This window comes from Myxine glutinosa, chromosome 3, assembly GCF_964187855.1.
Source record: "Myxine glutinosa chromosome 3, kmMyxGlut1.1, whole genome shotgun sequence".
In the NCBI taxonomy this organism is placed as follows: domain Eukaryota; kingdom Metazoa; phylum Chordata; class Myxini; order Myxiniformes; family Myxinidae; genus Myxine; species Myxine glutinosa.
In genome coordinates this window covers 42,505,527-42,529,363 of record NC_136263.1, presented here as the reverse complement: position 1 = coordinate 42,529,363, position 23,837 = coordinate 42,505,527, and the positions used below count along the sequence as shown (strand labels likewise).

The 23,837-nt window shown below is 51.0% G+C and overlaps 1 protein-coding gene across 2 annotated transcripts in view; it reads left to right on the top strand.

Moving 5' to 3' along the window:
• The first annotated feature begins 13,969 nt into the window (after positions 1 to 13,969).
• LOC137423636 (interferon-induced GTP-binding protein Mx-like) overlaps positions 13,970 to 23,837 on the top strand; it is an 89,870-nt gene continuing 80,002 nt past the window's right edge. Inside the window, exon 1 of one of the 2 annotated variants that reach the window (XM_078773954.1) lies at positions 13,970 to 14,228. In XM_078773954.1, coding sequence (XP_078630080.1) covers positions 14,213 to 14,228 — 16 coding nt within the window. In that variant the 5' untranslated portion in view covers positions 13,970 to 14,212. The remainder of the gene's footprint in view (positions 14,229 to 23,837) is intronic. The other variant, XM_078773955.1, reaches the window with a different exon arrangement.

Genomic DNA, 23,837 nt, shown 5'->3' with positions numbered 1-23,837 from the left:
CAGCCTCCAGCCATATTAACACAGCATCCTGCCATATTAACACAGCCTTCTGCCATATTAACACAGCCTCCTGCCATATTAACACAGCCTCCTGCCATATTAACACAGCCTCCTGCCATATTAACACAGCCTCCTGCCATATTAACACAGCCTCCTGCAATAGCAAACAGCCTCCTGTCATATTAACACAGCGTCCTGCCATATTAACACAACCTTCTACCATATTAACACAGCCTCTTGCCATATTAATACAGCCTCCTGCCATATTAACACAGCCTCCTGCCATATTAACACAGTCTCCTGCCATATTAACACAGCCTTCTACCATATTAACACAGCCTCCTGCCATATTAATACAGCCTCCTGCCATATTAACACAGCCTCCTTTCATAGTAACACAGCCTCCTGCCATATTAACACAGCCTCCTGCCATATTAACACAGCCTCCTGTCATATTAACCCAGGCTCCTGCCATATTAACACAACCTCCTGCCATATTAACACAGCCTCCTGCCATATTAACACAGCCTCCTGCCATATTAACACAGCCTCCTGCCATATTAACCCAGGCTCCTGCCATATTAACACAGCCTCCTGCCATATCAACACAGCCTCCTGCCATATTAACACAGCCTCCTGCCATATTAACCAAGGCTCCTGCCATCGTAACACAGCCTCCTGCCATATTAACACAGCCTCCTGCCATATTAACCCACTAACGCAGGCTCCTGCCATATTAACACAGCGTCCTGCCATATTAACACAGCCTCCTGCCATATTAACACAGCGTCCTGCCATATTAACACAGCCTCCTGCCATAGTAACACAGCCTCCTGCCATATTAACGCAGGCTCCTGCCATAGTAACACAGCCTCCTGCCATATTAACACAGCCTCCTGCCATATTAACATTGCCTCCTGCCATATTAACACAGCGTCCTGCCATATTAACACATAACACAGCCTCCTGCCATATTAACCCAGGCTCCTGCCATCGTAACACAGCCTCCTGCCATAGTAACACACTAACACAGCCTCCTGCCATTGTAACACAGCCTCCTGCAATAGTAACACAGCCTCCTGCCATATTAACACAGCCTCCTGTCATTGTAATGCACAGACCTTTGCCATATTAACATAGCCTCCTGCCATTGTAATGTATTGACCTTTTCCATAGTAACACAGCCTCCTGCCTTAATACCACAGCCTCCTGCCTTAGTAACACAGACCTTTGCTATTGTAACACAGCCTCCTGCCACAGTAACACTGCTTCCAACAATAATAACACAACCCCTCTGCCATTGCAACACTGCCCCCTGCCATTGCAACACTGCCCCCTGCTTTTGTAAGTTTGCCTCTGATTATCCCTGTTGCTCGGACTATGACTGGTACAATTTCAGCTTTTTCAATTTCCAAGTCCTCTTGACCTCATTTTTCAGCTCTGGGTATTTCAGCATTTTCTTGGTTTCTGAAGCATTTAGTCCAAAGTCATTGGGAACAGAAACCTCAATCAATAATACTGTCTTTTCCTTTTTGTGTTTGAGCATTATGTCCGGACACAAAGCTTCGCCTGCAATGTCTACCTACACTTAATATGATCATCTTGTCATGCGTGAGCATGATGTGTTCATTTTCAAGGATTGAGTTTGTTTTTGTGTTTCCATGATTGTTCTTGGACCGGAATGTTGAAATGTTTACAGATGTGCTCGTGGATTACTCGACAGACGCTGGCATGGCTTTCTGTGTACAACTGTTCTGACATGAGTTTTTTTTACATCCCTAAAGGAAGTGACTGGTACTTTCTGTTTCTGCACCGCAAAACCTGCATTTGTCCGATTGGCGCAATCCCGCCATTTTCTTAAAGGCATTAATGTAGTGTCCTTGGTCTTGGGCATTATGATGACTCGTTCTCCATCCCAATTAATTTCACCTCTTCTTCGCCATTCCAAGGAGCCTTCCTTGTCCATCCATGTTCTGTCAAGCTCTCATTTAATCTTCCTGCTCATTTGTCATATCTGCTGATATTTATTTTTGTAGTTCTTTATCGCCTTTGCGATCATTGGGGTTGTGTTTGTTTTTATTTCGCTATCCTGTGTAGTATCCTGCACTTGCACCTGTTTTTGGAAGTTTGTAGCTACAGTGCATTCAGAAAGTATTCAGACCCCTTCACTTTTTCACATTTTGTTATGTTGCGGCCTTATGCTGAAATCGTTTAAATTCGGAGGATCTCGCGAGATCTTGGAGACGGCGGCAGGGATTTTCGAAGCTCCACACGGTCTCCACGTTTTTCGAAGTTAAGTCTGTTCACAATTGTATTTTGTCGAAACTGTATTTATCTTTCGGTGTGTGAAGTTATTGTGTGCAACTTTGGTTGTTTCTCGGTGTTTATCTTTCATAAATTGATCGTCTGTTTGCCGTGTCGCGAGCAAGGCCTTGTACAGTGTGCACTGTACAACCTTGAGGCTTTGTTTTTCTCTCAGTGGTCCGTCGTTTGTGATCCAATAACTTTCGTTCTCTGTATTCCCATTCTTTTCACCCATAGCCTACTTCCTTGTGTAAATCTCAACTCAAAAAAAAACAAAAAAACAAAAAACATTTCCTTCTCTGTTCTCATTCGTTTATTCATTCTTATTCGTTCGTTCGTTCTTCGACCACGTGTTTCTCCCCCATTTCCCCAGATAGTTTTCACTCATTAACCTTCAATGTTTACACTTTCCCCTCAAGTTATGTATTCCGTCATATTTTATAACACCTTTTTCTTCTTCTTCTTTAAAAGGCTGCTTTCGACTTGCTCACCAAATCAATTCATCCCAAAAAAAATATCCATCTCCTATAGTGCCTTTGTTCTACATTCCCTAAACTCTCCTGCACTCCATCCTCCATCCAGCGTCCTTAAACGTATTTTTAACTCGAAGGTCACAAGAAACTCATTTTGCAATAAATGTTCGTTTCCCATAAATCGTACACTTTCAAAAATCCAATCTCACCCCTCCCCTCCAAATCTTCCCCATAACCCCTCCCCTCCAAATCTTCCCCATCACCCCTCCCCTCCAAATCTTCCCCATCACCCATCCCTTTCAAATCTCCCCCCTTGCCCCCTCCCTCCTAAACTACCCCCTCACCCCTCCCCGCCAAGACGCCCCCTCGCCCCTCCCCTCCTAGACTCCTGCCTCACCCCTCCCCTCCAAATCTCCCCCATATCCCATCCCTTTCAAATCCCTCCCCTTGTCCCTTCCCTCCAAAACTCCCCCCTCACCCCTCCCCTTCAAATCTCCCCACCCTCATTGCTTCTCAATTTCCCCCCGCTCACTCCCCCTCCTCAAAGCGTCCTCCCCGCTTCTTCCCCCTTCAAACTCTCACCTCCATCTCCCCCAACCTTCTGCCTCGCTCTTCCCCCTCCTCAAATAACACCTCATTGTGGCTCACCCAATCACCATCAAACTTTTTGTCTGCCCCATCCTTCCCTTTCTCCGAGCTATTCTGAAATCTCTGACACACCTTCAACAGCTCTCCCTACCTCTTCCACCTCTTCCACATCTTACCCTACCCCTCCTCCCCCCTGTTCTGTATCCGATGCTCCCCCTTCCTCTTCATTAACGGTATGGACCTCAAACATCCGGGGCCTTCGTTCAAACTTAACCGATCTCTCCATACAGGTTGCTTCTGTCAAACCAGACGTGATCTGCTTAACAGAAACATTCCTCCTTTATGATGTCTCTGATTCCATAGTATCTCTCCCGGGCTACTCCCTCCTCCGGTATGATAGACCTGAGCCTCGTCCTGGAGGCGGGGTTGCTATCTTTATCAAAAACTCTCTTCCTCACTCGCCCTGCACTGCACTCTCTCCACCTCACCCCCAGGAATACCTCTGGCTACGGCTTCCCCTTCGCTCCCACCTCTTGTTCATATGTGTGTTGTACCGTCCACCAAACAGTGATGACTCCATCTACATCTCGCTGTCTGATGATATGGACCAACTTCTATCTACTCATCCCAACTCTCTCTTCCTCATATGTGGTGATTTCAACTGTCATCATGCCAGTTGGCTGGGTGTGGGTACCTCTCTCACCAGCCATGGCTCCTCAGCAAAGGACTTCTGCGACTCACTGGGACTGACACAATCTGTCAATTTCCCGACCCGGATCTCAGTCAACGGAACATCTTCTCTTCTGGACTTGGTTATGACTAACTTCCCTGAAAATGTCTGCTGCTCTTCTTCTGCTCCGATCGGAACATCTGATCATGTCCTTGTTAAAGTGGACATCTCTCTGACCATCCTCAGGGAGCCTGCTCAGCGTCGACGAGTCTGGCATTTCACTCAGGCCAACTGGCACGGTCTTCAAGCAGCCATCAATCATCTGGACTGGTCTCCCATCTCTACCACCTCTGACATCAACTCATCCTGGGAATTCTTCCAAAGTAAATTGCTCTCTCTCATGCACAGATTTATCCCATCTCGTCTTCAGTTGTCATACCCTTCCTCCCGTCCATGGTACACGGAATCTTGTGGTGAGGCTGTTGCCCAGAAACAACTTGCCTTCGTCTCCTGGAAAGCAAATCCAACGGAAGGAAATCTCATTTCCTTCCACAAAGCCCGAAACAAGTGTGTGTCCACCCTCAGGAGAGCCAGGAAACAATATCTCTCCGTTCTCAAGACCGAACTCTCTTATCTGTCTCCCTCTTCCAAATCCTGGTGGCGTCTGGTCAAATCCGTTTCTGGTGTTTGTTCCCCCTCCATCCCCTCCCTTACCTCAAACGGCTACACAGCTGACTCCGCACGTGAAAAAGCTGAATGCCTCAACTCTGTGTTTGCCTCTAAATCTTGTGTCCCAAACCCATCCCTCTCTGTACCCACCATACCCAGTCGTACCCTGCTGCTCCTGGACTCCGTGTCCTTTCCTCCTGACAAGGTGGAAAAGTTTCTGTCAACCCTCGACTCTGATTCTGCAACTGGACCCGACGGCATCAGCCCACGGGTCCTAAAATCCTGCTCTGCTGCTCTATCTCACCCTCTCTCTGTTCTCTTCACCCTCTCTTTTGCTCAAGGTCAACTGCCATCTGCTTGGAAATCAGCCAACATCACCGCTTTGCACAAAAAAGGTGCAAAAACAGATCCTAGCAACTACAGACCAATCAGCCTTCTCCCAATTATCAGCAAAGTCATGGAATCCATCATTGCTTCTGATATGAAATCTTTCCTCTTCTCCAATGGCTTGATCTCTGATCATCAATTTGGTTTCAGACCAGGTCACTCTACTCTGGACATGCTGCTTCTGCTGTCTCAACAATGGATGGAGGTCCTCAATGCCAAACAGGAAATTAGAGCTGTCTCCCTCGACATATCACGTGCCTTCGACACGGTCTGGCACCCCGCTCTGCTCAACAAACTCTCCTCCTTTGGTATCCATGGAAATCTCCACGCATGGCTGGCGGACTTCCTCTCTAGTCGTCGTCAACGTGTGGCCCTGAATGGGTTTCTCTCATCTCCTCTTCCTGTTCAGGCTGGAGTTCCCCAAGGCAGTGTTCTGGGCCCCGTGCTTTTTCTGGTCTTCATCAATGATCTCTCTGACTCTCTCGAAAATCCTCTCTATCTCTTTGCTGATGACTCCACTCTCTGCCGCTCCATTCCTCTTCCCTCAGATCGGCAGTCTGCTGCCTCCTCACTCTCTGAAGACCTGGACAAAATCACAGACTGGTCAAACAAGTGGAACATGTCTTTCAATCCTGACAAATCTCACACTCTTACTATGTCTCTCCGAAAAGATCGACTGGACAACCCTCCCATCTACTTTCTCAACAATCCTCTCCAAGAAGTTCTGTCGCTCAAGATTTTGGGTCTCACTATCTGCCATGATCTTTCTTGGGAAAACCACATTTCAAAGCTGGCCTCCAAAGCCAGTCGCCGACTGGGCATCCTCTGTCGTGCGAAGTCCTTCCTCGGCACACCTGAGCTCCTCACCACATACAAGGCTTTCATCCGCAGCTCAATGGAATACTGTTCTCCCCTATGGGCCGGTGCTCCTGCCTCACACCTAGCTCGGCTTCACGCTGTTGAAACCAAAGCTTTCAGAATTATTGGAATCTCCCGCGATGAAGCTATCTCTGAGGGCCTTTCACTCACTCACCGCAGGCAGGTAGGTGGTCTTTCTGTCTTCTACCGACTCCTCTCCGGCCTTGCACCCCCAGCTCTCTCTGTGCTCTGTCCCCCAAATATTCCTACAGGTCGCACAAGATCTGCCAGCAACCCTCTGATGGTTAAACTGCCGAAATCTCGGCTCTCCGCTCACCTTCACTCTTTCATTCCTCTTTTCTCCCGCCTCTGGAACAAACTCCCTCACTCCCTTCAATCCCACTCCTCCCTCCAGGTCTTTAAAACAGCTGTTCACCACCATCTCTTATCTTTCCCCATCCAAAACCTTGATCTTTTCTACCCCCGCTAATTCACCCCAGATCCACCTTGTTTGAAATTCCAACTTCTTTCCTGGAAGTCCTGGCAGTGTCCATATGTTTTATACCTCTCCCACTGCCCCCTTCCCACGCCCCCCCCAAAGCCCTCGCCCTCTCTCAGATCTCTCGATGTCTCCATGTCTCTCGGTCCCTGCTCTCAAATGTTGTGTTTGTGTCCTTCCCCCTCTCTCCCCATCTTGTCTACCGCTCCCTATGTTATATGTTTTATGTGTCGGTTTGTCTTTCTGTGTGATTAATGTTCGCTCTTTCACGAGCCTCGATATTGTATACAAAAAAAAAAAAAAAAAAAAAAAAAAAAAATATTCATTTTTCCCCTCATCAATCTCCACTCAATACCCCATAATGACAAAGAGAAAACAGGATTTTAGAAAGTTTCGCAAATTTATTAAAAAGAAAAAACTGAAATATCACATTGACATAAGTATTCAGACCCTTAACTCAGGACTTAGTTGAAGCACCATGAGCGGTGCCTGGTTTCCCCCAGACATGACGCTTAGAATTGAGGCCAGACAGTTCAATCTTTGTTTCATCAGACCACAGAATCTTGTTTCTCACAGTCTGAGAGTCCTTTAGGTGCTTTTTTGCAAACTCCAAGCGGGCTTTCATGTGTCTTTCACTGAGGAGTGGCTTTCGTCTGGCCACTCTGCCATAAAGCCCAGATTGGTGGAGTGTTGCAGTGATGGTTGTCCTTCTGGAAGTTTCTCCCATCTCCACACAGGATCTCTGGAGCTCAGCCAGAGTGACCATCGGGTTCTTGGTCACCTCTCTTACCAAGGCCCTTCTCCACCGATTGCTCAGTTTGGCCGGGCGGCCATTCTTGGAAGAGTCCTGGTTGTTCCAAACTTCTTCCATTTAAGAATTATGGAGGCCACTGTGCTCTTGGGAACCTTCAATGCAGCAGAATTTTTTTTGTTGGCTTCCCCAGATCTGTGCCTCGACACAATCCTGTCTCTGAGCTCTGCAGGCAGTTCCTTCGACCTCTTGGCTTGGTTTTTGCTCTGATATGCATTGTCAGCTGTGAGACCTTATATAGACAGGTGTGTGCCTTTCCAAATCATGTCCAATCAATTGAATTTACCACAGGTGGACTCCAATCAAGGTGTAGAAACATCTCAACGATGATCAAGAGAAATGGGAGGCACCTGAGCTAAATTTCAAGTGTCATAGCAAAGGGTATGAATACTTATGTAAATGTGATATTTCAGTTTTTTGTTTTTAATAAATTTGCAAAACTTTCTAAAATCCTGTTTTCTCTTTGTCATTATGGGGCATTGAGTGTAGATTGATGAGGGGAAAAATGAATTTAAACGATTTCAACATAACAAAATGTGAAAAAGTGAAGGGGTCTGAATACTTTCTGAATGCACTGTACATGTAGCTGGAGTTGGATGAGGATTAGAAAGGATTATACAATGATGAATACCAATTTTCATTGTGGTTTTGTAAAAACTACAAACGTCTACCATTTAGTATATTGTCGGCCCCAGCTTTTTTCAGAAATTTCGCGAAAACTTGCTGAAGTCCATGCCTTTTATGGTCGTTCAACTGGATGATATACTTTTGTCTCGTGAAGACCATGCTGATCACCTGTCCCACCTACAGGAAGTGTTCCGTTGGTTGAGGCTGGCAGGAATTCATCTGAACTCGGCCAAATGTGCCTTCTTGGCTGATTCAGTTGTGTATTGTGGTTATGGCGTTGCTATGACTGGCATATGGCCGGTGCAAAAGTTCATCCAGGCCATTGTGGAGGCACCGGCACCTTGGAATTCATCGAAGCTCAAAAGTTTCCTCGGAATGTTGAATTATTCCCATCAGTTCTTGCCTTATGTTGCCACAGTTCTTGAACTGCTTCGCAAGTTGCTACGTTAAAGGCTTAGTATGGAAGTGAGGTGTGGTGCAAAGTGAGGTTTTCCGGAAGTTGCCTCACATCTGTAGTTGATTTGATTCATTACAGTAGTGATAAACACAGAGAAAACAGGATTTTAGAAAGTTTAGCCTGGTGTTGGCTTAGCGGTCAGGGTACCAGCTTCGGATACCTAGGATCCTGGGTTTGAATCACGGTCGATCGCTGAATTAACGCCAGGGGGGTTGACTCAGCCTGTCATCCTTCCGAGGTCGGCTAATTGAGTACCAGTTCACTGGTAATTCCCTGCTTGTCGTAAAAGGCGACAAAAAGGGTTGGCGGCAGGAAGGGCATCCGGCCGTAAAACATTGCTTCAAAAAGGGGCCCAAAAAACAACAACAACCACGGTGCCCGAAAAAGGCCAACCCCCGCTTTGCGGGGGAAAATGGCCTCTGAAGGTGGTTATATTTACAGTAGTGATACATTCCTGATCCTATCAGTGGATGCTTCTTCATATGGAGATGGGGGTGGTACTATCTCATATTGTGGAGGACGGTAGTCAATGACGTATCACATTTGCATTGAGATCTCTTAAGCCAGCAAAATGTAATTACATGCATATTGATAGAAAATGGGCTGGCCATCATTATGCGTCCGCCGATGAAGTTGACGGAGGCATTATGTCGTCAGGTTGTCCGTCTGGCTGTCCGTCCGTCCGTCCGTCCCTCCGTCCGTGATTGGTTTTCGTTACCGGGATAATTTGAGAACGGCTGAAGGGATCTTAATCAAACTTGATGCTGTATGTATAATGATGTAAAGAGAAACTGATTCGATTTTGGGGTCACGAGGTCAAAGGCCAAAGGTCAGAGGTCATGTCAGGTAAAATCCTGTTACCGCGATAACTTGTGAACCAGGGATGGTATTCTGCCCAAATTTGGTACACTTATGTAGAATAATGTATCGATGAACTGATTCGATTTTTGGGTCAATAGGTCATATATAAAAGGTCAAAGTCTGCAATAGGTCTATAAGTTGAGAATGGCTGAAGTGATCTAATTCAAACTTGGTACAGATATGTATAACTAGGAGAGTTACCCGGCATTGCCCGGAAAATAAATAGTCAGTCATGCAATTTAGTTTGGTGTTCAGAGGAAGCCACGCCTCTTGGGCACGCCCCTCGTCTAAATCTGATGCGCCCATGTTTTTGTCATGAAAAGTTACCCCCCATGGACACCCTCTTCCCTCTCCAAGTCACTTCCTTAGGCTGTCCATGAGGCACAACCGACCAAACAGACGCTCACAAATAGAGTTATAGATGATGTAAAGATTAACTGATTAGATTATGGGGTCCCGAGGTCAAAGGGCAAAGGTCAGAGGTAATGCTCGGTAAAAATATGATAACTTGAGAACAGCTGAAGGGATTTAGGGTTAAAACTTGGTACAGGTATGTATAATGATGTAAACATGATCCGATTAAATTTTGGGGTCAAGAGGTCAAACGTCAGAGGTCATTTCAGATAAAAATGTGCTAACTTGAGAACAGCTGAATGGATTTAAATCAAACTTGGTACAAGTACTATAATGATGTAATAATGTGGGCGGAGGCATATCAGTCGACGTCGTGACGTCAAAGAGTGTCGTTGTCGTTTTTGTAATGAAACATTTTCACCAGTATGTTTGGGGATACAAGGTTGAAATCCAAACAGCCAACAAGTCCGTACAGGTCTGCACCAATGGAATGAGTCAATGGGTGAGTCAGTGGGTGAAAACAAGTCTGTGCCACACTTGGCTTCTCCGAGAGTTATTTGAACATTGCGTATAGAATGATCAAACCCAGGTTGAGTGTACAGGTAGGAAAGTATCAAGATACACGGAAGGGGTATCGTGGTGGAACTTAAAGGAAATTTGAGGACCAGGAAACTGTATGCCAAGAATATGAGGTTGGGGACACAATGAATATGGTTATAACCATCCTGAAGTTGCCACGTTTTCGTCTAAAATGTAAAAGATGAAAATTATGTTTAAAAGGCTGTTTGAATCACAGATTTCGCGCTAGCAATAGCAGGTTGAAAGTGCCCGGTGAGCAGAAATGAGTCACTGAAAAGGTATGTACAGCGCATGCGCAGAAGGCTTCGTTTAGCACATCATTTTGAAATTCGCGAATTTAACGTTCATTATTTATTTTATCATGCGAGAATAGCACTCGGTAGAGCACATACCTCCTCCGCCAGGCTGAACAGTTCATATTTTGTATCCACCGATAGAGCGGATAGGGTGGGGTGGATTTGGTTTAGTTTTAGTTTAGGGTGGGGTGGATTTGGTTTAGTTTTAGGTTAGGATGGGGTGGATTTGGTTTAGTTTTAGTTTAGGGTGGGGTGGATTTGGTTTAGTTTTATTTTAGGGTGGGTGGATTTGGTCTAGTTTTAGTTTAGGGTGGGGTGGATTTGGTTTAGTTTTAGTTTAGGGTGGGGGTGGATTTGGTTTAGTTTTAGTTTAGGGTGGGGTGGATTTGGTTTAGTTTTAGTTTAGGGTGGGGTGGATTTGGTTTAGTTTTAGTTTAGGGTGGGGTGGATTTGGTTTAGTTTTAGTTTAGGGTGGGGTGGATTTGGTTTAGTTTTAGTTTAGGGTGGGGTGGATTTGGTTTAGTTTTAGTTTAGGGTGGGGTGGATTTGGTTTAGTTTTAGTTTAGGGTGGGGTGGATTTGGTTTAGTTTTAGTTTAGGGTGGGGTGGATTTGGTTTAGTTTTAGTTTAGGGTGGGGTGGATTTGGTTTAGTTTTAGTTTAGGGTGGGGTGGATTCGCTTGGGATGTTTTTTTTTTTTTTTGTATACAGAGTCGAGGCTCGTGAAAGAGCTAACATTTATCAAACAAACAAATCAAACAAACAAGCAAACAAAGTATATAAAAAGGGGGGCGGTCGACAAGATGCGGAGAGAAGGGGAGGAAGCACACAAACACAACATTTGAGAGCAGGGACATCGGGAGATGTGTGGGAGAGGGCCTGGGGGGAGGCAGGATAGGTATAAAACGCAAGGACACCAAGGACTTCCAGGAAAGAAGTCAAAAGTCACCTCAAAAAAGTGGATTTGGGGTGAAATTAGCGGGGGTAGAAAAGATCAAGGTTTTGGATTGGGGAAGATAAGAGATGGTGGTGAATAGCCGTTTTAAAGACCTGGAGGGAGGAGTGGGATTGAAGAGAGTGAGGGAGTTTGTTCCAGGGGCAGGAGAAAAGAGGAATGAAGGAGTGAAGGTGAGCAGAGAATCTTGATTTTGGCAGTTTAACCATAAGAGGGTTGCAGGCAGATCTTGTGCGACCTGTAGGAATATTTGGGGGACAGAGCCCAGAGAGAGAGCTGGGGGAGCAAGGCCGGAGAGGAGTCGGTAGAAGACGGAAAGACCACCAACCTGCCTGCGGTGAGTAAGTGAAAGGCCCTCGGAGATAGCGTCATCGCGGGAGATTCCAATGATTCTGAACGCGTTGGTTTCAACAGCGTGAAGACGAGCTAGGTGTGAGGCAGGAGCACCAGCCCAGAGGGGAGAGCAGTACTCCATTGAGCTGCGGATGAAAGCCTTGTATGTGGTGAGGAGCTCAGGTGTGCCAAGGAAGGACTTTGCACGACGGAGGATGCCCAGTCGGCGACTGGCTTTGGAGGCCAGCTTGGAAATGTGGTTTTCCCAGGAAAGATCATGGCAGATAGTGAGACCCAAAAAGCTTGAGTGACAGAACTTCTTGGAGAGGATTATTCAGAAAGTAGATGGGAGGGTTGTCCAGTCGGTCTTTTCGGAGAGACATCGTAAGAGTGCGAGATTTGTCAGGATTGAAAGACATGTTCCACTTGTTTGCCCAGTCTGTGATTTTGTCCAGGTCTGCAGAGAGTGAGGAGGCTGCAGACTGCCCATCTGAGGGATGAAGAATGGAGTGGCAGAGAGTGGAATCATCAGCAAAGAGATAGAGAGGATTTTCAAGAGAGTCAGAGAGATCATTGATGAAGACCAGAAAAAGCACAGGGCCCAGAACACTGCCTTGGGGAACTCCAGCCTGAACAGGAAGAGGAGATGAGAGAAACCCATTCAGGGCCACACGTTGACTACGACTATAGAGGAAGTCCGCTAGCCATGCGTGGAGATTTCCATGGATACCAAAGGAGGAGCGTTTGGTGAGCAGAGCGGGGTGCCAGACCGTATCGAAGGCATGTGATATGTCGAGGGAGACAGCTCTAATTTCCTGTTTGGCATTGAGGACCTCCATCCATTGTTGAGACAGCAGAAGCAGCATGTCCAGAGTAGAGTGACCTGGTCTGAAACCAAATTGATGATCAGAGATCAAGCCATTGGAGAAGAGGAAAGATTTCATATCCGAAGCAATGATGGATTCCATGACTTTGTTGATAATTGGGAGAAGGCTGATTGGTCTGTAGTTGCTAGGATCTGTTTTTGCACCTTTTTTGTGCAAAGTGGTGATATTGGCTGATTTCCAAGCAGATGGCAGTTGACCTTGAGCAAAAGAGAGGGTGAAGAGAACAGAGAGAGAGGGAGTGAAAGAGCGGAAGAACAGGATTTTAGGGCCCGTGGGCTGATGCCATCAGGTCCAGTTGCAGAATCAGAGTCGAGGGTTGACAGAAACTTTTCCACCTCGTCAGGAGGAAAGGACACGGAGTCCAGGAGCAGCTGGGTACGACTGGGTACGGTGGGTACAGAGAGGGATGGGTTTGGGCCACAAGATTTAGATGTGCTTGTGTGTTTATGTGGAGTGAGGTTAGCTTGTGTGGCCATGAGGAGTGAGTTTAGCTTGTGTGTTTATGAGGAGTGAGTTTAGCTTGTGTGTTTATGAGGAGTGAGGTTAGCTTGTGTGTTTATGAAGCGTGAGGTTAGCTTGTGTGTTTATGAAGCGTGAGGTTAGCTTGTGTGTTTATGAGGAGTGAGGTTAGCTTGTGTGGCCATGAGGAGTGAGGTTAGCTTGTGTGGCCATGAGGAGTGAGGTTATCTTGTGTGGCCATGAGGAGTGAGGTTATCTTGTGTGGCCATGAGGAGTGAGGTTAGCTTGTGTGGCCATGAGGAGTGAGGTTAGCTTGTGTGGCCATGAGGAGTGAGGTTAGCTTGTGTGGCCATGAGGAGTGAGGTTAGCTTGTGTGTTTATGAGGAGTGAGGTTAGCTTGTGTGTTTATGAGGCGTGAGGTTAGCTTGTGTGGCCATGAGGAGTGAGGTTAGCTTGTGTGTTTATGAGGAGTGAGGTTAGCTTGTGTGTTTATGAGGCGTGAGGTTAGCTTGTGTGACCATGAGAGGGGAAGTCTGACAAAGTGAAGATAAAATCCGGAGATTCGCTCCAAAAACGTGACAGCTAAGTTATCTTAATCCCTTGTACCGTGAAATGGGGGGAATAGGGACAGCCATAAAAATCCTATTTATTCCTCTTTAACCCATATATGGGGTTAATAGGGACTATAAGTTGCTTTTTAAAAAAACAAGAGAACACTTTCAACCCAAATATCAACAAATCAGTATGGTTATCAATTTTCAACGAAAAAAGTTTCCGAACTTTTTTTCAGTTTGTGTCTCTATTCACCTTGCTGTCCCTATTCCCCCCATTTCACGGTACGTTTTAACCTCAACCTCCGGCGCACACCTGATGGTCCGCTATTGTTCCCTCTTTCTCAAACAAGGGTGTGACCGGTATTCCCCCATGACGCTCATGACGCGATGCATCTGAGATGAGGATTTATGGGAAGGGAAGCATTCTTGTTCCCTTCTCCGAAACGACATTCCAAATCAAAAGCCACGTGACAACGTTATTAAAAAACCAAAGACCCGAGATCTCTCTGCACTTGTTATAAGGATCTCACCGGAGGAGGACTACCTGACTACCCGGAGAGAGATAAAGGCTTCACACACTCCACGAGCACACCATGGCTCCACTCAAAGGTGAGTACACTGTACACGTGCACTATATATATATATGTGTGTTCGCACTTTATTCGATCTTGTTCACCACAGTTGTTTTTGATTTCATGGAAAACATCTTAATGGAATACCATGAACATGTGCGCGTTGGAATTCCGATTTTTATTAACCAATATATTCATCATGATGTGTCATTCATCTTTATTCCTATTTTTATTTTTAACTGCGATCGAAGACTCGTGGGTGAGATTGTCCGTAATTCAGAAGAGTCGTCACAAAGATATTCGAATGTATCGATGTACTTTAATACACATTTGAATGGCATAGTAAACAATTAATGGACAAATATGGGATTTGACTGGGTGTTTCAGTTGGGAATAATAACATTAATCGAACCTTTTTTTTAAAATAAAGAAGAATGCAATTCCTCGTCGAAGACCCGTGAAGACCCCCGAACCGCACCTTAAATTGGGATCCTACTTTATTAAATAAGTCAATTATGTGGGTATACTCCAAATGTGGGTTTCGGAAGGTGCAACCGTGCAACAGAGCCCGCCCAGGTCTCAAAGTGTGTGTGTGTGTGTGTGTGTGTGTGTGTGTGTGTGTGTGTGTGTGTGTGTGTGTGTGTGTGTGTGTGTGTGTGTGTGTGTGTGTGTGTGTGTGTGTGTGTGTAATATGCCATGCATAATGTATGCATACAATACAATATCTTATTATAATGGAGCAAACGTATATGGTTATGTATGTATATTTGTGATCAAAACATCTTAAAATAAATAAATAAATAAATAATATATATATATATATCTATCTATAATTCCAGTAATCTCTGTGTGTATGTTTGTATGTTTGTATGTTTGTATGTTTGTATGTTTGTATGTCTGTATGTCTGTGACCGCTGTTTCTCGACAACCACGGGTCCGATATACTTTAAACTTGCCAGGTATATTGCTGGGGACCCGAGGATGTGCCTTTTCAAGGTTTGAAATTAATCGGACAAGTAGTTACCGAGCTATGGCGATTTAGCCGTTCGCCGTTCGCTTTGGCGTTGCGAATGGACCAAACCATTTCATGTAAATAGAGGGGGGGGGGGGGGGGGTTCTGTGGTCGTTGCGAATGGACCAAACCATTTCATGTAAATAGAGGGGGGGGGGGATTGTCACCGTACTCGCAAGCCGTTCGCCGTTCGCTTTGGCGTTGCGAATGGACCAAACCATTTCATGTAAATAGAGGGGGGGGGGGGGATTGTCACCGTACTCGCACCCACGTACCCACGTACGGGCATTGCACCCACGTACGGGCATGCCCTAGTCTATCTATAATTCCAGTAATCTCTGTGTGTATGTGTGTATGTGTGTTTGTCTGTGACCGCTGTTTCTCGACAACCACGGGTCCGATATACTTTAAACTTGCCAGGTATATTGCTGGGGACCCGAGGATGTGCCTTTTCAAGGTTTCATATTAATCGGACAAGTAGTTACCGAGCTATGTCCAAAAAACGATTCAACCAATCAGAGAGCAGCGAGTTATCACGTGTGCCGAACGTGGCGAACAGACTCTGCCTCGGACGGCACATTTGAGAGCGTATTCATTTATTTCACGTTGGCAAACTATGTTGGCGTTAAACTATGTTTTAAAACTAATTTAAACTAATTTGCGATTCATCGTAACTGCGATTCGTAACTGCCGTTCGCTTTGGCTTTGCGAATGGACCAAACCATTTCATGTAAATAGAGGGGGGGGGGATTGTCACCGTACTCGCAAGCCGTTCGCTTTGGACCAAACCATTTCATGTAAATAGAGGGGGGGGATATAATTTTAGATATAGATATAGTACGGGCATGCCCTAGTATCTATAAAATAGAAAACAACGTCCGTGAAGCCGTGTGATTATGTGCATCCACTAGTGGGGCACCTGTGGGAATCCCATGGGCATGGCCGCGTGACATTCAGATGCTGCACGTTTAGTTTTACAAAATGGTTACTGGCAATTCATCAGACCCACAAATGATGTAATCTACACAATTTATTTACTTCGCAAAATATGTTACCCCTCACTCATCTCCTTTCCCCTCATTCATCTCCCCCTACCCCCCCTCCCCGTCACTCCACTCCTCTCTCCCCTGACCCCTATCCAACACCTCCTCACTCCTCTCTTCCCTTTACTCCTCTCTAACTCCTCCTCACTCCGTGACTCCTTTCCAACTCCTCCTGGCTCCTCTCCCTCACGCCTCTCCAACCTCTCCTCTCCCCCTCCCCCACTCTCCACCGCCCCCCACTCTCCTCTCCACCCCCACTTTCCTCTCCACCCCACACTCTCCTCTCCACCCCCCACTCTCCTCTCCACCCCCCACTCTCCTCTCCACCCCCCACTCTCCTCTCCACCCCCAACTCTCCTCTCACCACCCCACTCTCCTCGCCACCTCCTCCCCACTCTCCTCTCCACCCCACCACTCTCCTCTCCACCCCCCACTCTCCTCTCCACCCCCACTCTCCTCTCCACCCCACCCACTCTCCTCTCCACCCCCCCACTCTCCTCTCCATCCACACCTCCACTCTCCTCTCCACCCACCCCTCCACTATCCTCTCCACCCCCACCCCCCACTCTCCACGCCCCTCCCCACTCTCCTCTCCACCCCCCATTCTCCTCTCCACCCCCCACTCCCCACCCCCCACTCTCCACCCCCCACTATCCACACCCCCCACTCTCCACACCCCCCACTCTCCACACCCCCACTCTCCACCCCCCACTCTCCATCCCCCTCCCCCACTCTCCCTCCTCCCACTCTCCACCCCCACTCTCCACCCCCCACCCCCCACTCTCCACCCCCCCACTCTCCACCCCCACACTCTCCACCCCCCACCCCCCACTCTCCACCCCCCACTCTCCATCCCCCACTCTCCACCCCCTCCCCACCCCCCACTTTCCACCCCCCGCCCCACTCTCCACCCCCCACTCTCCACCCCCCTCCCCACTCTCCACCCCCCCCACTCTCCACCCCCCCTCCCCACTCTCCACCTCCCCACTCTCCACCTCCCTAGTCTCCACCCCCCCACTCTCCACTCCCCCACCCCTCTCCACCCCTCCCCCACTCTCCACCCCCAACCCCCCCACTCTCCACTCCCCCTCCCCTCTCCACCCCTCCCCCCACTCTCCACCCCCCACTCTCCACTCCCCACTCCCCCCCACTCTCCAACCCTCCCCACTCTCCACCCCCCACTTTCCACCCCCCTCCCCACTCTGCACACCTCCCACACTCTCCAACCCCCACTCTCCACCCACCCCCCCACTCTCCACCCCCTCCCCACTCTCCACCCCCCTCCCCACCCTCCACCCCTCCCCACTCTCCACCCCTCCCCACTCTCCACCCCCAACCCCCCACACTCTCCACTCCCCCTCCCCTCCCCACTCTCCACGCCCCCTCCCCTCCTCACTCTCCACCCCCAACCCCCCCACTCTCCAACCCAACCCCCCCACTCCACCCCCAACCCCCCACTCTCCACCCCCAACCCCCCCCCCCCCACTTTCCACTCCCCCTCCCCACTCCCCCTCCCCCTCCCCACTCTCCCCCCCTCCCCCTCCCCTCCCCAACCCCCTCCCCCTCCCCAACCCCTCCCCCTCCCCCTCCCCCTCCCCCTCCCCAACCCCTCCCCCTCCCCCTCCCCCTCCCCAACCCCTCCGCCTCCCCCTCCCCCTCCCCAACCCCTCCCCTCCCCCTCCCCAACCCCTCCTCCTCCCCAACCCCTCCCCACTCTCCACCTCCTCCCCACACTAAATCCACTCCCTTGTCCTGTTCATTTATTTATGAAATGTTTCGCAGAACAGTACACGTGTGACCTCATCGGACTCTGACCGCAATGATGATCTTAAAGCGCGGTATTACTCGCGCTGCTTGTGAGCAAGGAGGAAGCAGACAACGCGGTAATTTGTAATTCTTTATTCAAGAGCTCACTGTAATACTCAGCTGCTCAGGGCTGCGCGCCCCGTGTATATCGTGAGGCCACGCCTCTCTCCCGGGCGTGGCCCACCCCCGCTTGGTGTGCGGGGTGATGTCACCACGTCAGTGCTTTCGTGTCCGCCACACGCGCCCCCCCAGAATCCCCGCGCACCTGAAGGGTCAGTTTGCGGGGCAAACGGATGACGTCGAAGTGCCCCCTGGCGACTGGCGGCGTCTGGGATGCAGGGATGCCATCTGGGATGCCTCCGGCTGCCCCTGGGATGGGTGCACATCCGGGGGGCGGCGTGGCAGCGGGGCTGGGCGGTGCCGGGGGGCGGCCCCGACGCGGGGGTCGGGCCACTGGCGGTGGATGGTCCACGTCGAGGTGGGCCGGCTTGAGGCGGTCCACAGAAACGCGGTCAGGAGTACCGCCGATGTCCAGGGTGAAGTGCTTCACCCCGGTCTCCAGCACACGGAAAAGCCCGTCGTACGGGGGCCGCAGTGGTGTCCGGTGGGCATCGTGGCGGACGAAGACGTACTCCGCCGTGCGAAGCTCCGGGGCGACGTGCGTCAGTGGGTGCCCGTGGCGTGCCGTTGGCACCGGGGCGAACCTCTGGGCGGTCTCCTGCAGAGCGGAGCGCTGCTGTGCCGCAGACGATGGTGCCGTGGAGTCGGGGAGGAACTCGCCCGGCACCTGCAGCGGTTGCCCGAAGACCAACTCCGCCGCGGATGCGTGCAGGTCCTCCTTGGGTGCTGTCCGGAGGCCCAGCAGGACCCAGGGGAGCCTGTCGACCCAGCCGCCGTCGCGGAGGGTGGCCCGGAGCGCGGCCTTCAATGAGCGGTGAAATCGCTCACACAGGCCGTTAGCCTGGGGGTGGTAGGCCGTGGTTTGGTGCAGCCGGACCCCGAGCCCCCGTGCGACCGCCCCCCAGAGCTCCGAGGTGAACTGGGGGCCACGGTCGGACGAGATGTCTGAGGGGGTGCCGAACCGGGCGACCCAGGTGGCGATGACAGCCTGCGCGACGTCCGCCGCCGTCGTCGACGCCAAGGGCACAGCCTCCGGCCACCGGGTGGTGCGGTCCACCATGGTGAGGACGTGGGTGAAACCCCGCGAGGGGGGCAGAGGTCCCACCAGGTCCACGTGGACGTGGTCAAACCGGCGTTCCGGCACCGTAAACGGGGCCAACGGGGCCTGGGTGTGCCGGTGCACCTTGGCGCGCTGGCACGCGAGGCACGTCCTGGCCCAGCCGCGGACGGCCTTCCCGAGGCCATGCCAGACGAATTTGTCGGCGATCAACCTTTGGGAGGCCCTCGCGCCCGGGTGGGACAGGCCGTGGATGGCGTCAAACACCTGGCGCTGCCAGCCCGCGGGCACGATGGGGCGAGGCCGCCCGAGGGAGACGTCGCACAAGAAGGCCGCGCCCGTGCCGTCGAACGGCACCTCGGTGACGCGGAGGCCCGTGACGGCGGTCCGCAAGGCCTGGACGTCGGGGTCAGCGGCCTGGTCCGCTGCCATCCGGGCATAGTCGATGCCGAGGTGGACTGCATGGGCGACGGCCCGGGAAAGGCAATCCGCCACCGGGTTGTCCTTCCCCGCGACGTGCCGGATGTCCGTCGTGTACTCGGACACGGCCGAGAGGTGACGCTGCTGCCGGGCCGACCACGGCTCGGCGACCTTGCCCATCGCGAAAACCAGTGGCTTGTGGTCGACGAAGGCCGTGAACGCACGGCCCTCGAGCAGATGGTGGAAGTGCCTGACCGCCAGGTGAAGCCCGAGCAACTCGCGGTCGAAGGTACTGTAACGGCGTACGGGCGGGCGAAGCTGCCGGCTAAAGAACGCCAGCGGTTGCCAAGCTCCACGCACCCATTGCTCGTGCACCGCGCCCACCGCGTAGTCCGAGGCGTCGGTGGTGAGGGCGATTGGTGCATCGGGCGCCAGGTGCGCGAGCATGGTGGGCTGGTGGCGTTAGCCAAGGCGAGCTTCGCGCCCGTGAACGCCGTGTCCATCTGCTCGGTCCAGGTAACGTCGCCTTTGCCCAGCTTACCTCGGAGAGCTTCGTGCAGGGGGCGCAGGAGCTGGGTGATACGGGGCAGGAACCGATGGTAAAAGTTCACCATGCCCAGGAACTCCTGCAGCCCCCTGATCGTGCGGGGGCGCGGAAACCCCTTCACCGCCTCCACCTTGGCCGGCAGGGGGACGGCCTGGTGACGCGGTGCCCCAGAAAATCGATTACGGCGACGCCGAACCGGCACTTTGCGGGGTTCACTAATCAGGCCATGCTGGCCCAGGCGTTCGAAGAGCGTGCGGAGGTGGTGTAGGTGCTCTTCGTGGGAAGCGCTGGCGACGAGGATATCGTCCAGGTAGACGTATACAAAATCCAAGTCGCGCAGGACGCTGTCCATCAGCCGCTGGAACGCCTGAGCCGCATTCTTCAGACCGAAGGGCATCCGCAGGAATTCGAAGAGTCCGAACGGCGTGATGACCGCCGTCTTCGGGACGTCCTCCGGCCTGACGGGGACCTGATGGTAGCCGCGTATGAGGTCCACCTTCGAGAAGAAGGACATGCCCGCCAAACGGGCGGAAAAGTCCTGAATGTGGGGGACGGGGTAGCGGTCGGGGGTGGTGGCGTCATTGAGATGGCGATAGTCCCCGCACGGTCGCCATCCCCCGCCGGGCTTCGGCACGATGTGCAGCGGTGACGCCCAAGCACTCTCCGAGCGCCGAACGATGCCGAGTCGCTCCAGGGTAGCGAACGCCGCTTTTGCTACCGCCAGCTTCGTCGGCTCGAGGCGGCGTGCCTGGGCGTAGACCGGTGGCCCGACGGTGGGGATGTGATGGGCCACCCCGTGCTTGATGGCCCCCGCCGAGAAGGTGGGCCGCGTGAGGGCCGGGAAGCCGGCGAGGAGGCGGGTGAATTCGTCCGCTGCCGGAAGCGTACAGATCAACGTGGCCAGAACCGAACCGTTCGGCAAGCCGCTTGGCAAGCCGCTCGGTGAGCCGCTCGGTGAGCTGCTCGACGAGCTGGGCAGCGCACAAGCGAGCGAGCTGAACGTCTCGGCCTGGACAAGACGTCTGTGCTTTATGTCGACCAGGAGCCCATTGGCGCACAGGAAGTCCGCGCCAAGCAATGCCATGGGCACGTCGGCGGTGACGAACGACCATCGGAAAACCTGCCCTCCGAACCGCAGAGAGAAGCAGCGTTTTCCGTGCGTACGGATGGGCGTCCCGTTCGCGGCAAGCAGCGCGGGGCCCCCGCCCGCGGCGTGCTTGTCCGACGTACCGGCAGGAACGACGCTCACCTGCGCTCCCGTGTCGCACAGGTAATGGTGCCCGGATAAGGTGTCCGTTATGAACAGCAGGCTGCTCGAACGGCCGGCGCTCATTGCCACTATTGAGCGCCGGCCCGGGCGTTTCCCGACCTCTTGAGGGAGCATGGCGGATGACACTGTCGAGCCTCGTGGCCGAACTTGGCGTGGAACCAGCACCAGGTGGTGGAGCTGGAGGAGTGCGGCTGGCTCCGCCAGGCCGATGGAGCCGGCGGTTTTCCCCGCGGTGGCGGTTTTCGCCGCGGCGGTGGGCGGGGCGTGGCGGCAGCCACGAGGTGCGTATCAGCATGTTGTGTATGCTGTGGAAGCTGATGCTGTGGATCAGCATCAGCCTCGGGATCCACGAGGTGGGCGGCACCGACTCTCGCACGCGTGTCCGAAGCCGCGAAGTACCTGTCCGCCTCGGCGGCCAATGCTCGGGGTTCCGTTAGCACGGTCCCGGCCAACGCGAGGCATACCTGTGCTGGAAGTTGGTGACGGAAAAGCGCCCGGAATAGAGAACCAGGGGCGTCGTCGCCCAACAGCAACAGCATATGGTCCATTCGGACCGATGGGCGCGTGTCGCCGAGCTTGGGGAGATCCAGGAGGCGGTCGGCCCGTACGTCCTCCATGAGGCCGAACGTGGCTAGGAGCAGCCGCTTGAGTGCCTCGTACTTGTGGCCGTCCGGTGGGTGGCGAAGGACGGACACAACTCGAGCGGCCGTGCCGGGCCCGAGGGAGGCGACGACATGGCAGTAGCGCGTGTCGTCGCCGGTGAGGCGCCGAAGCTGAAACTGGGCTTCGGCTTGGACGAACCAAACTTCGGCCTGGGCCTCCCAAAATTCGGGAAGTTTAACCGACATCGCGTTGTTGGCCATGGCAATGGCGTCGTGTTTGGAAGGATCGCTACGGCAGATCCAACGTCAAGGTCACCAGTATTACTCGCGCTGCTTGTGAGCAAGGAGGAAGCGGACAACACGGTAATTTGTAAGAGTCTTTATTCAAGAGCTCACTGTAATACTCAGCTGCTCAGGGCTGCGCGCCCCGTGTATATCGTGAGGCCACGCCTCTCTCCCGGGCGTGGCCCACCCCCGCTTGGTGTGCGGGGTGATGTCACCACGTCAGTGCTTTCGTGTCCGCCACAATCTTCAGCAATCAAAATATTATCCGATACTTCATCTGGATTCATTTCAGCTGCTCTTGTGTATGTTTGCTAAGCACGCATTACCCTCCAACGTCTTTGTTGCTCAGCATCCCGTGCAAGTCTGTGTTAACGTTCAATGGCGGCCTCGTTCTATTCCCTCATTCTTTTATTCATTTTTGAAATAGCATTTACAAACGTGACGCGTAATTGTTACCACGATTAATTGGCGACACGTAAACGATGCTCCGCCCTTCTCCCCACATGTGGAGTATTGAAGAATTGCAATTTTTATTGTGACTATCTGAATAATACAGCTCAAATGGAAAAGTCCCTGGAAAAAAACTCTTATGGGCAGTGTATAAGGGCATTGCGTTACACCCTTCTGTCGGGCAAAAACCAAAATGTCTATTTTTGTTACAGCATACGTGATTTTTTTAAAATTAAAGATTTAAAATAAACTTATTTAAAGTGTACATGCACATAACTTATAAAATAAGAATGAAGAAATATCTCAGCAATTTCCCGTCTGTGTTATTTGGGTGGTGTATGATATACCGTGCCGCAAATTTTTAATATATCTCGGCAATTTCCCATGTGTGCGTGAATTTTCTCAACCATTGCTGAAACAGAGTCTAAACCATAGATTAAAAATGAAATCAGATGGCGAATTTGAGTCGAGATAAAGCCGTGAGGTAGTCTCAATGGACTTTATGTTACAGGCCTTTGAAAATGCATTTTGTTCTATAAACGTTAACTTTCTCTTCCCGTTTCTTGCAACCGAGTCTAAAACCATGTTAGCGACTGTGAAAAATGAAATCAGGTATCCAATTAGAGTTTAAATATAACTGTGAGAGTAAGAAACTGCGAGCCTAACAAAAGAGGCCTCAAAACTATGCGAGGAAACAAAATGGTGGAGATTTGTTTTTGAAGCCGCTCCCAGAATGGGTGAAGCCACTCCCACGGACAGACACGCAGACAGACAGACTCACGTTAACAGAATGTTATATAGATTAATTACGTACTGTTTGAACATTGGTTGCATCCTGCTTTGTGCAATTTGCCTAATTAACAGACGTAACTACGTACGTCTATTAATTACGGACTGTAGGAATATACCTTTCGACCCTTTAGACTGCTGAAACCATTAGACATTTGAAGATCCTTTAAGTCCCCAAAGACCCAGAAGATCCAAAAGACCCCGAATACCTAAAAGATCCAAAAGGAGCTGAACACCCAAAATAC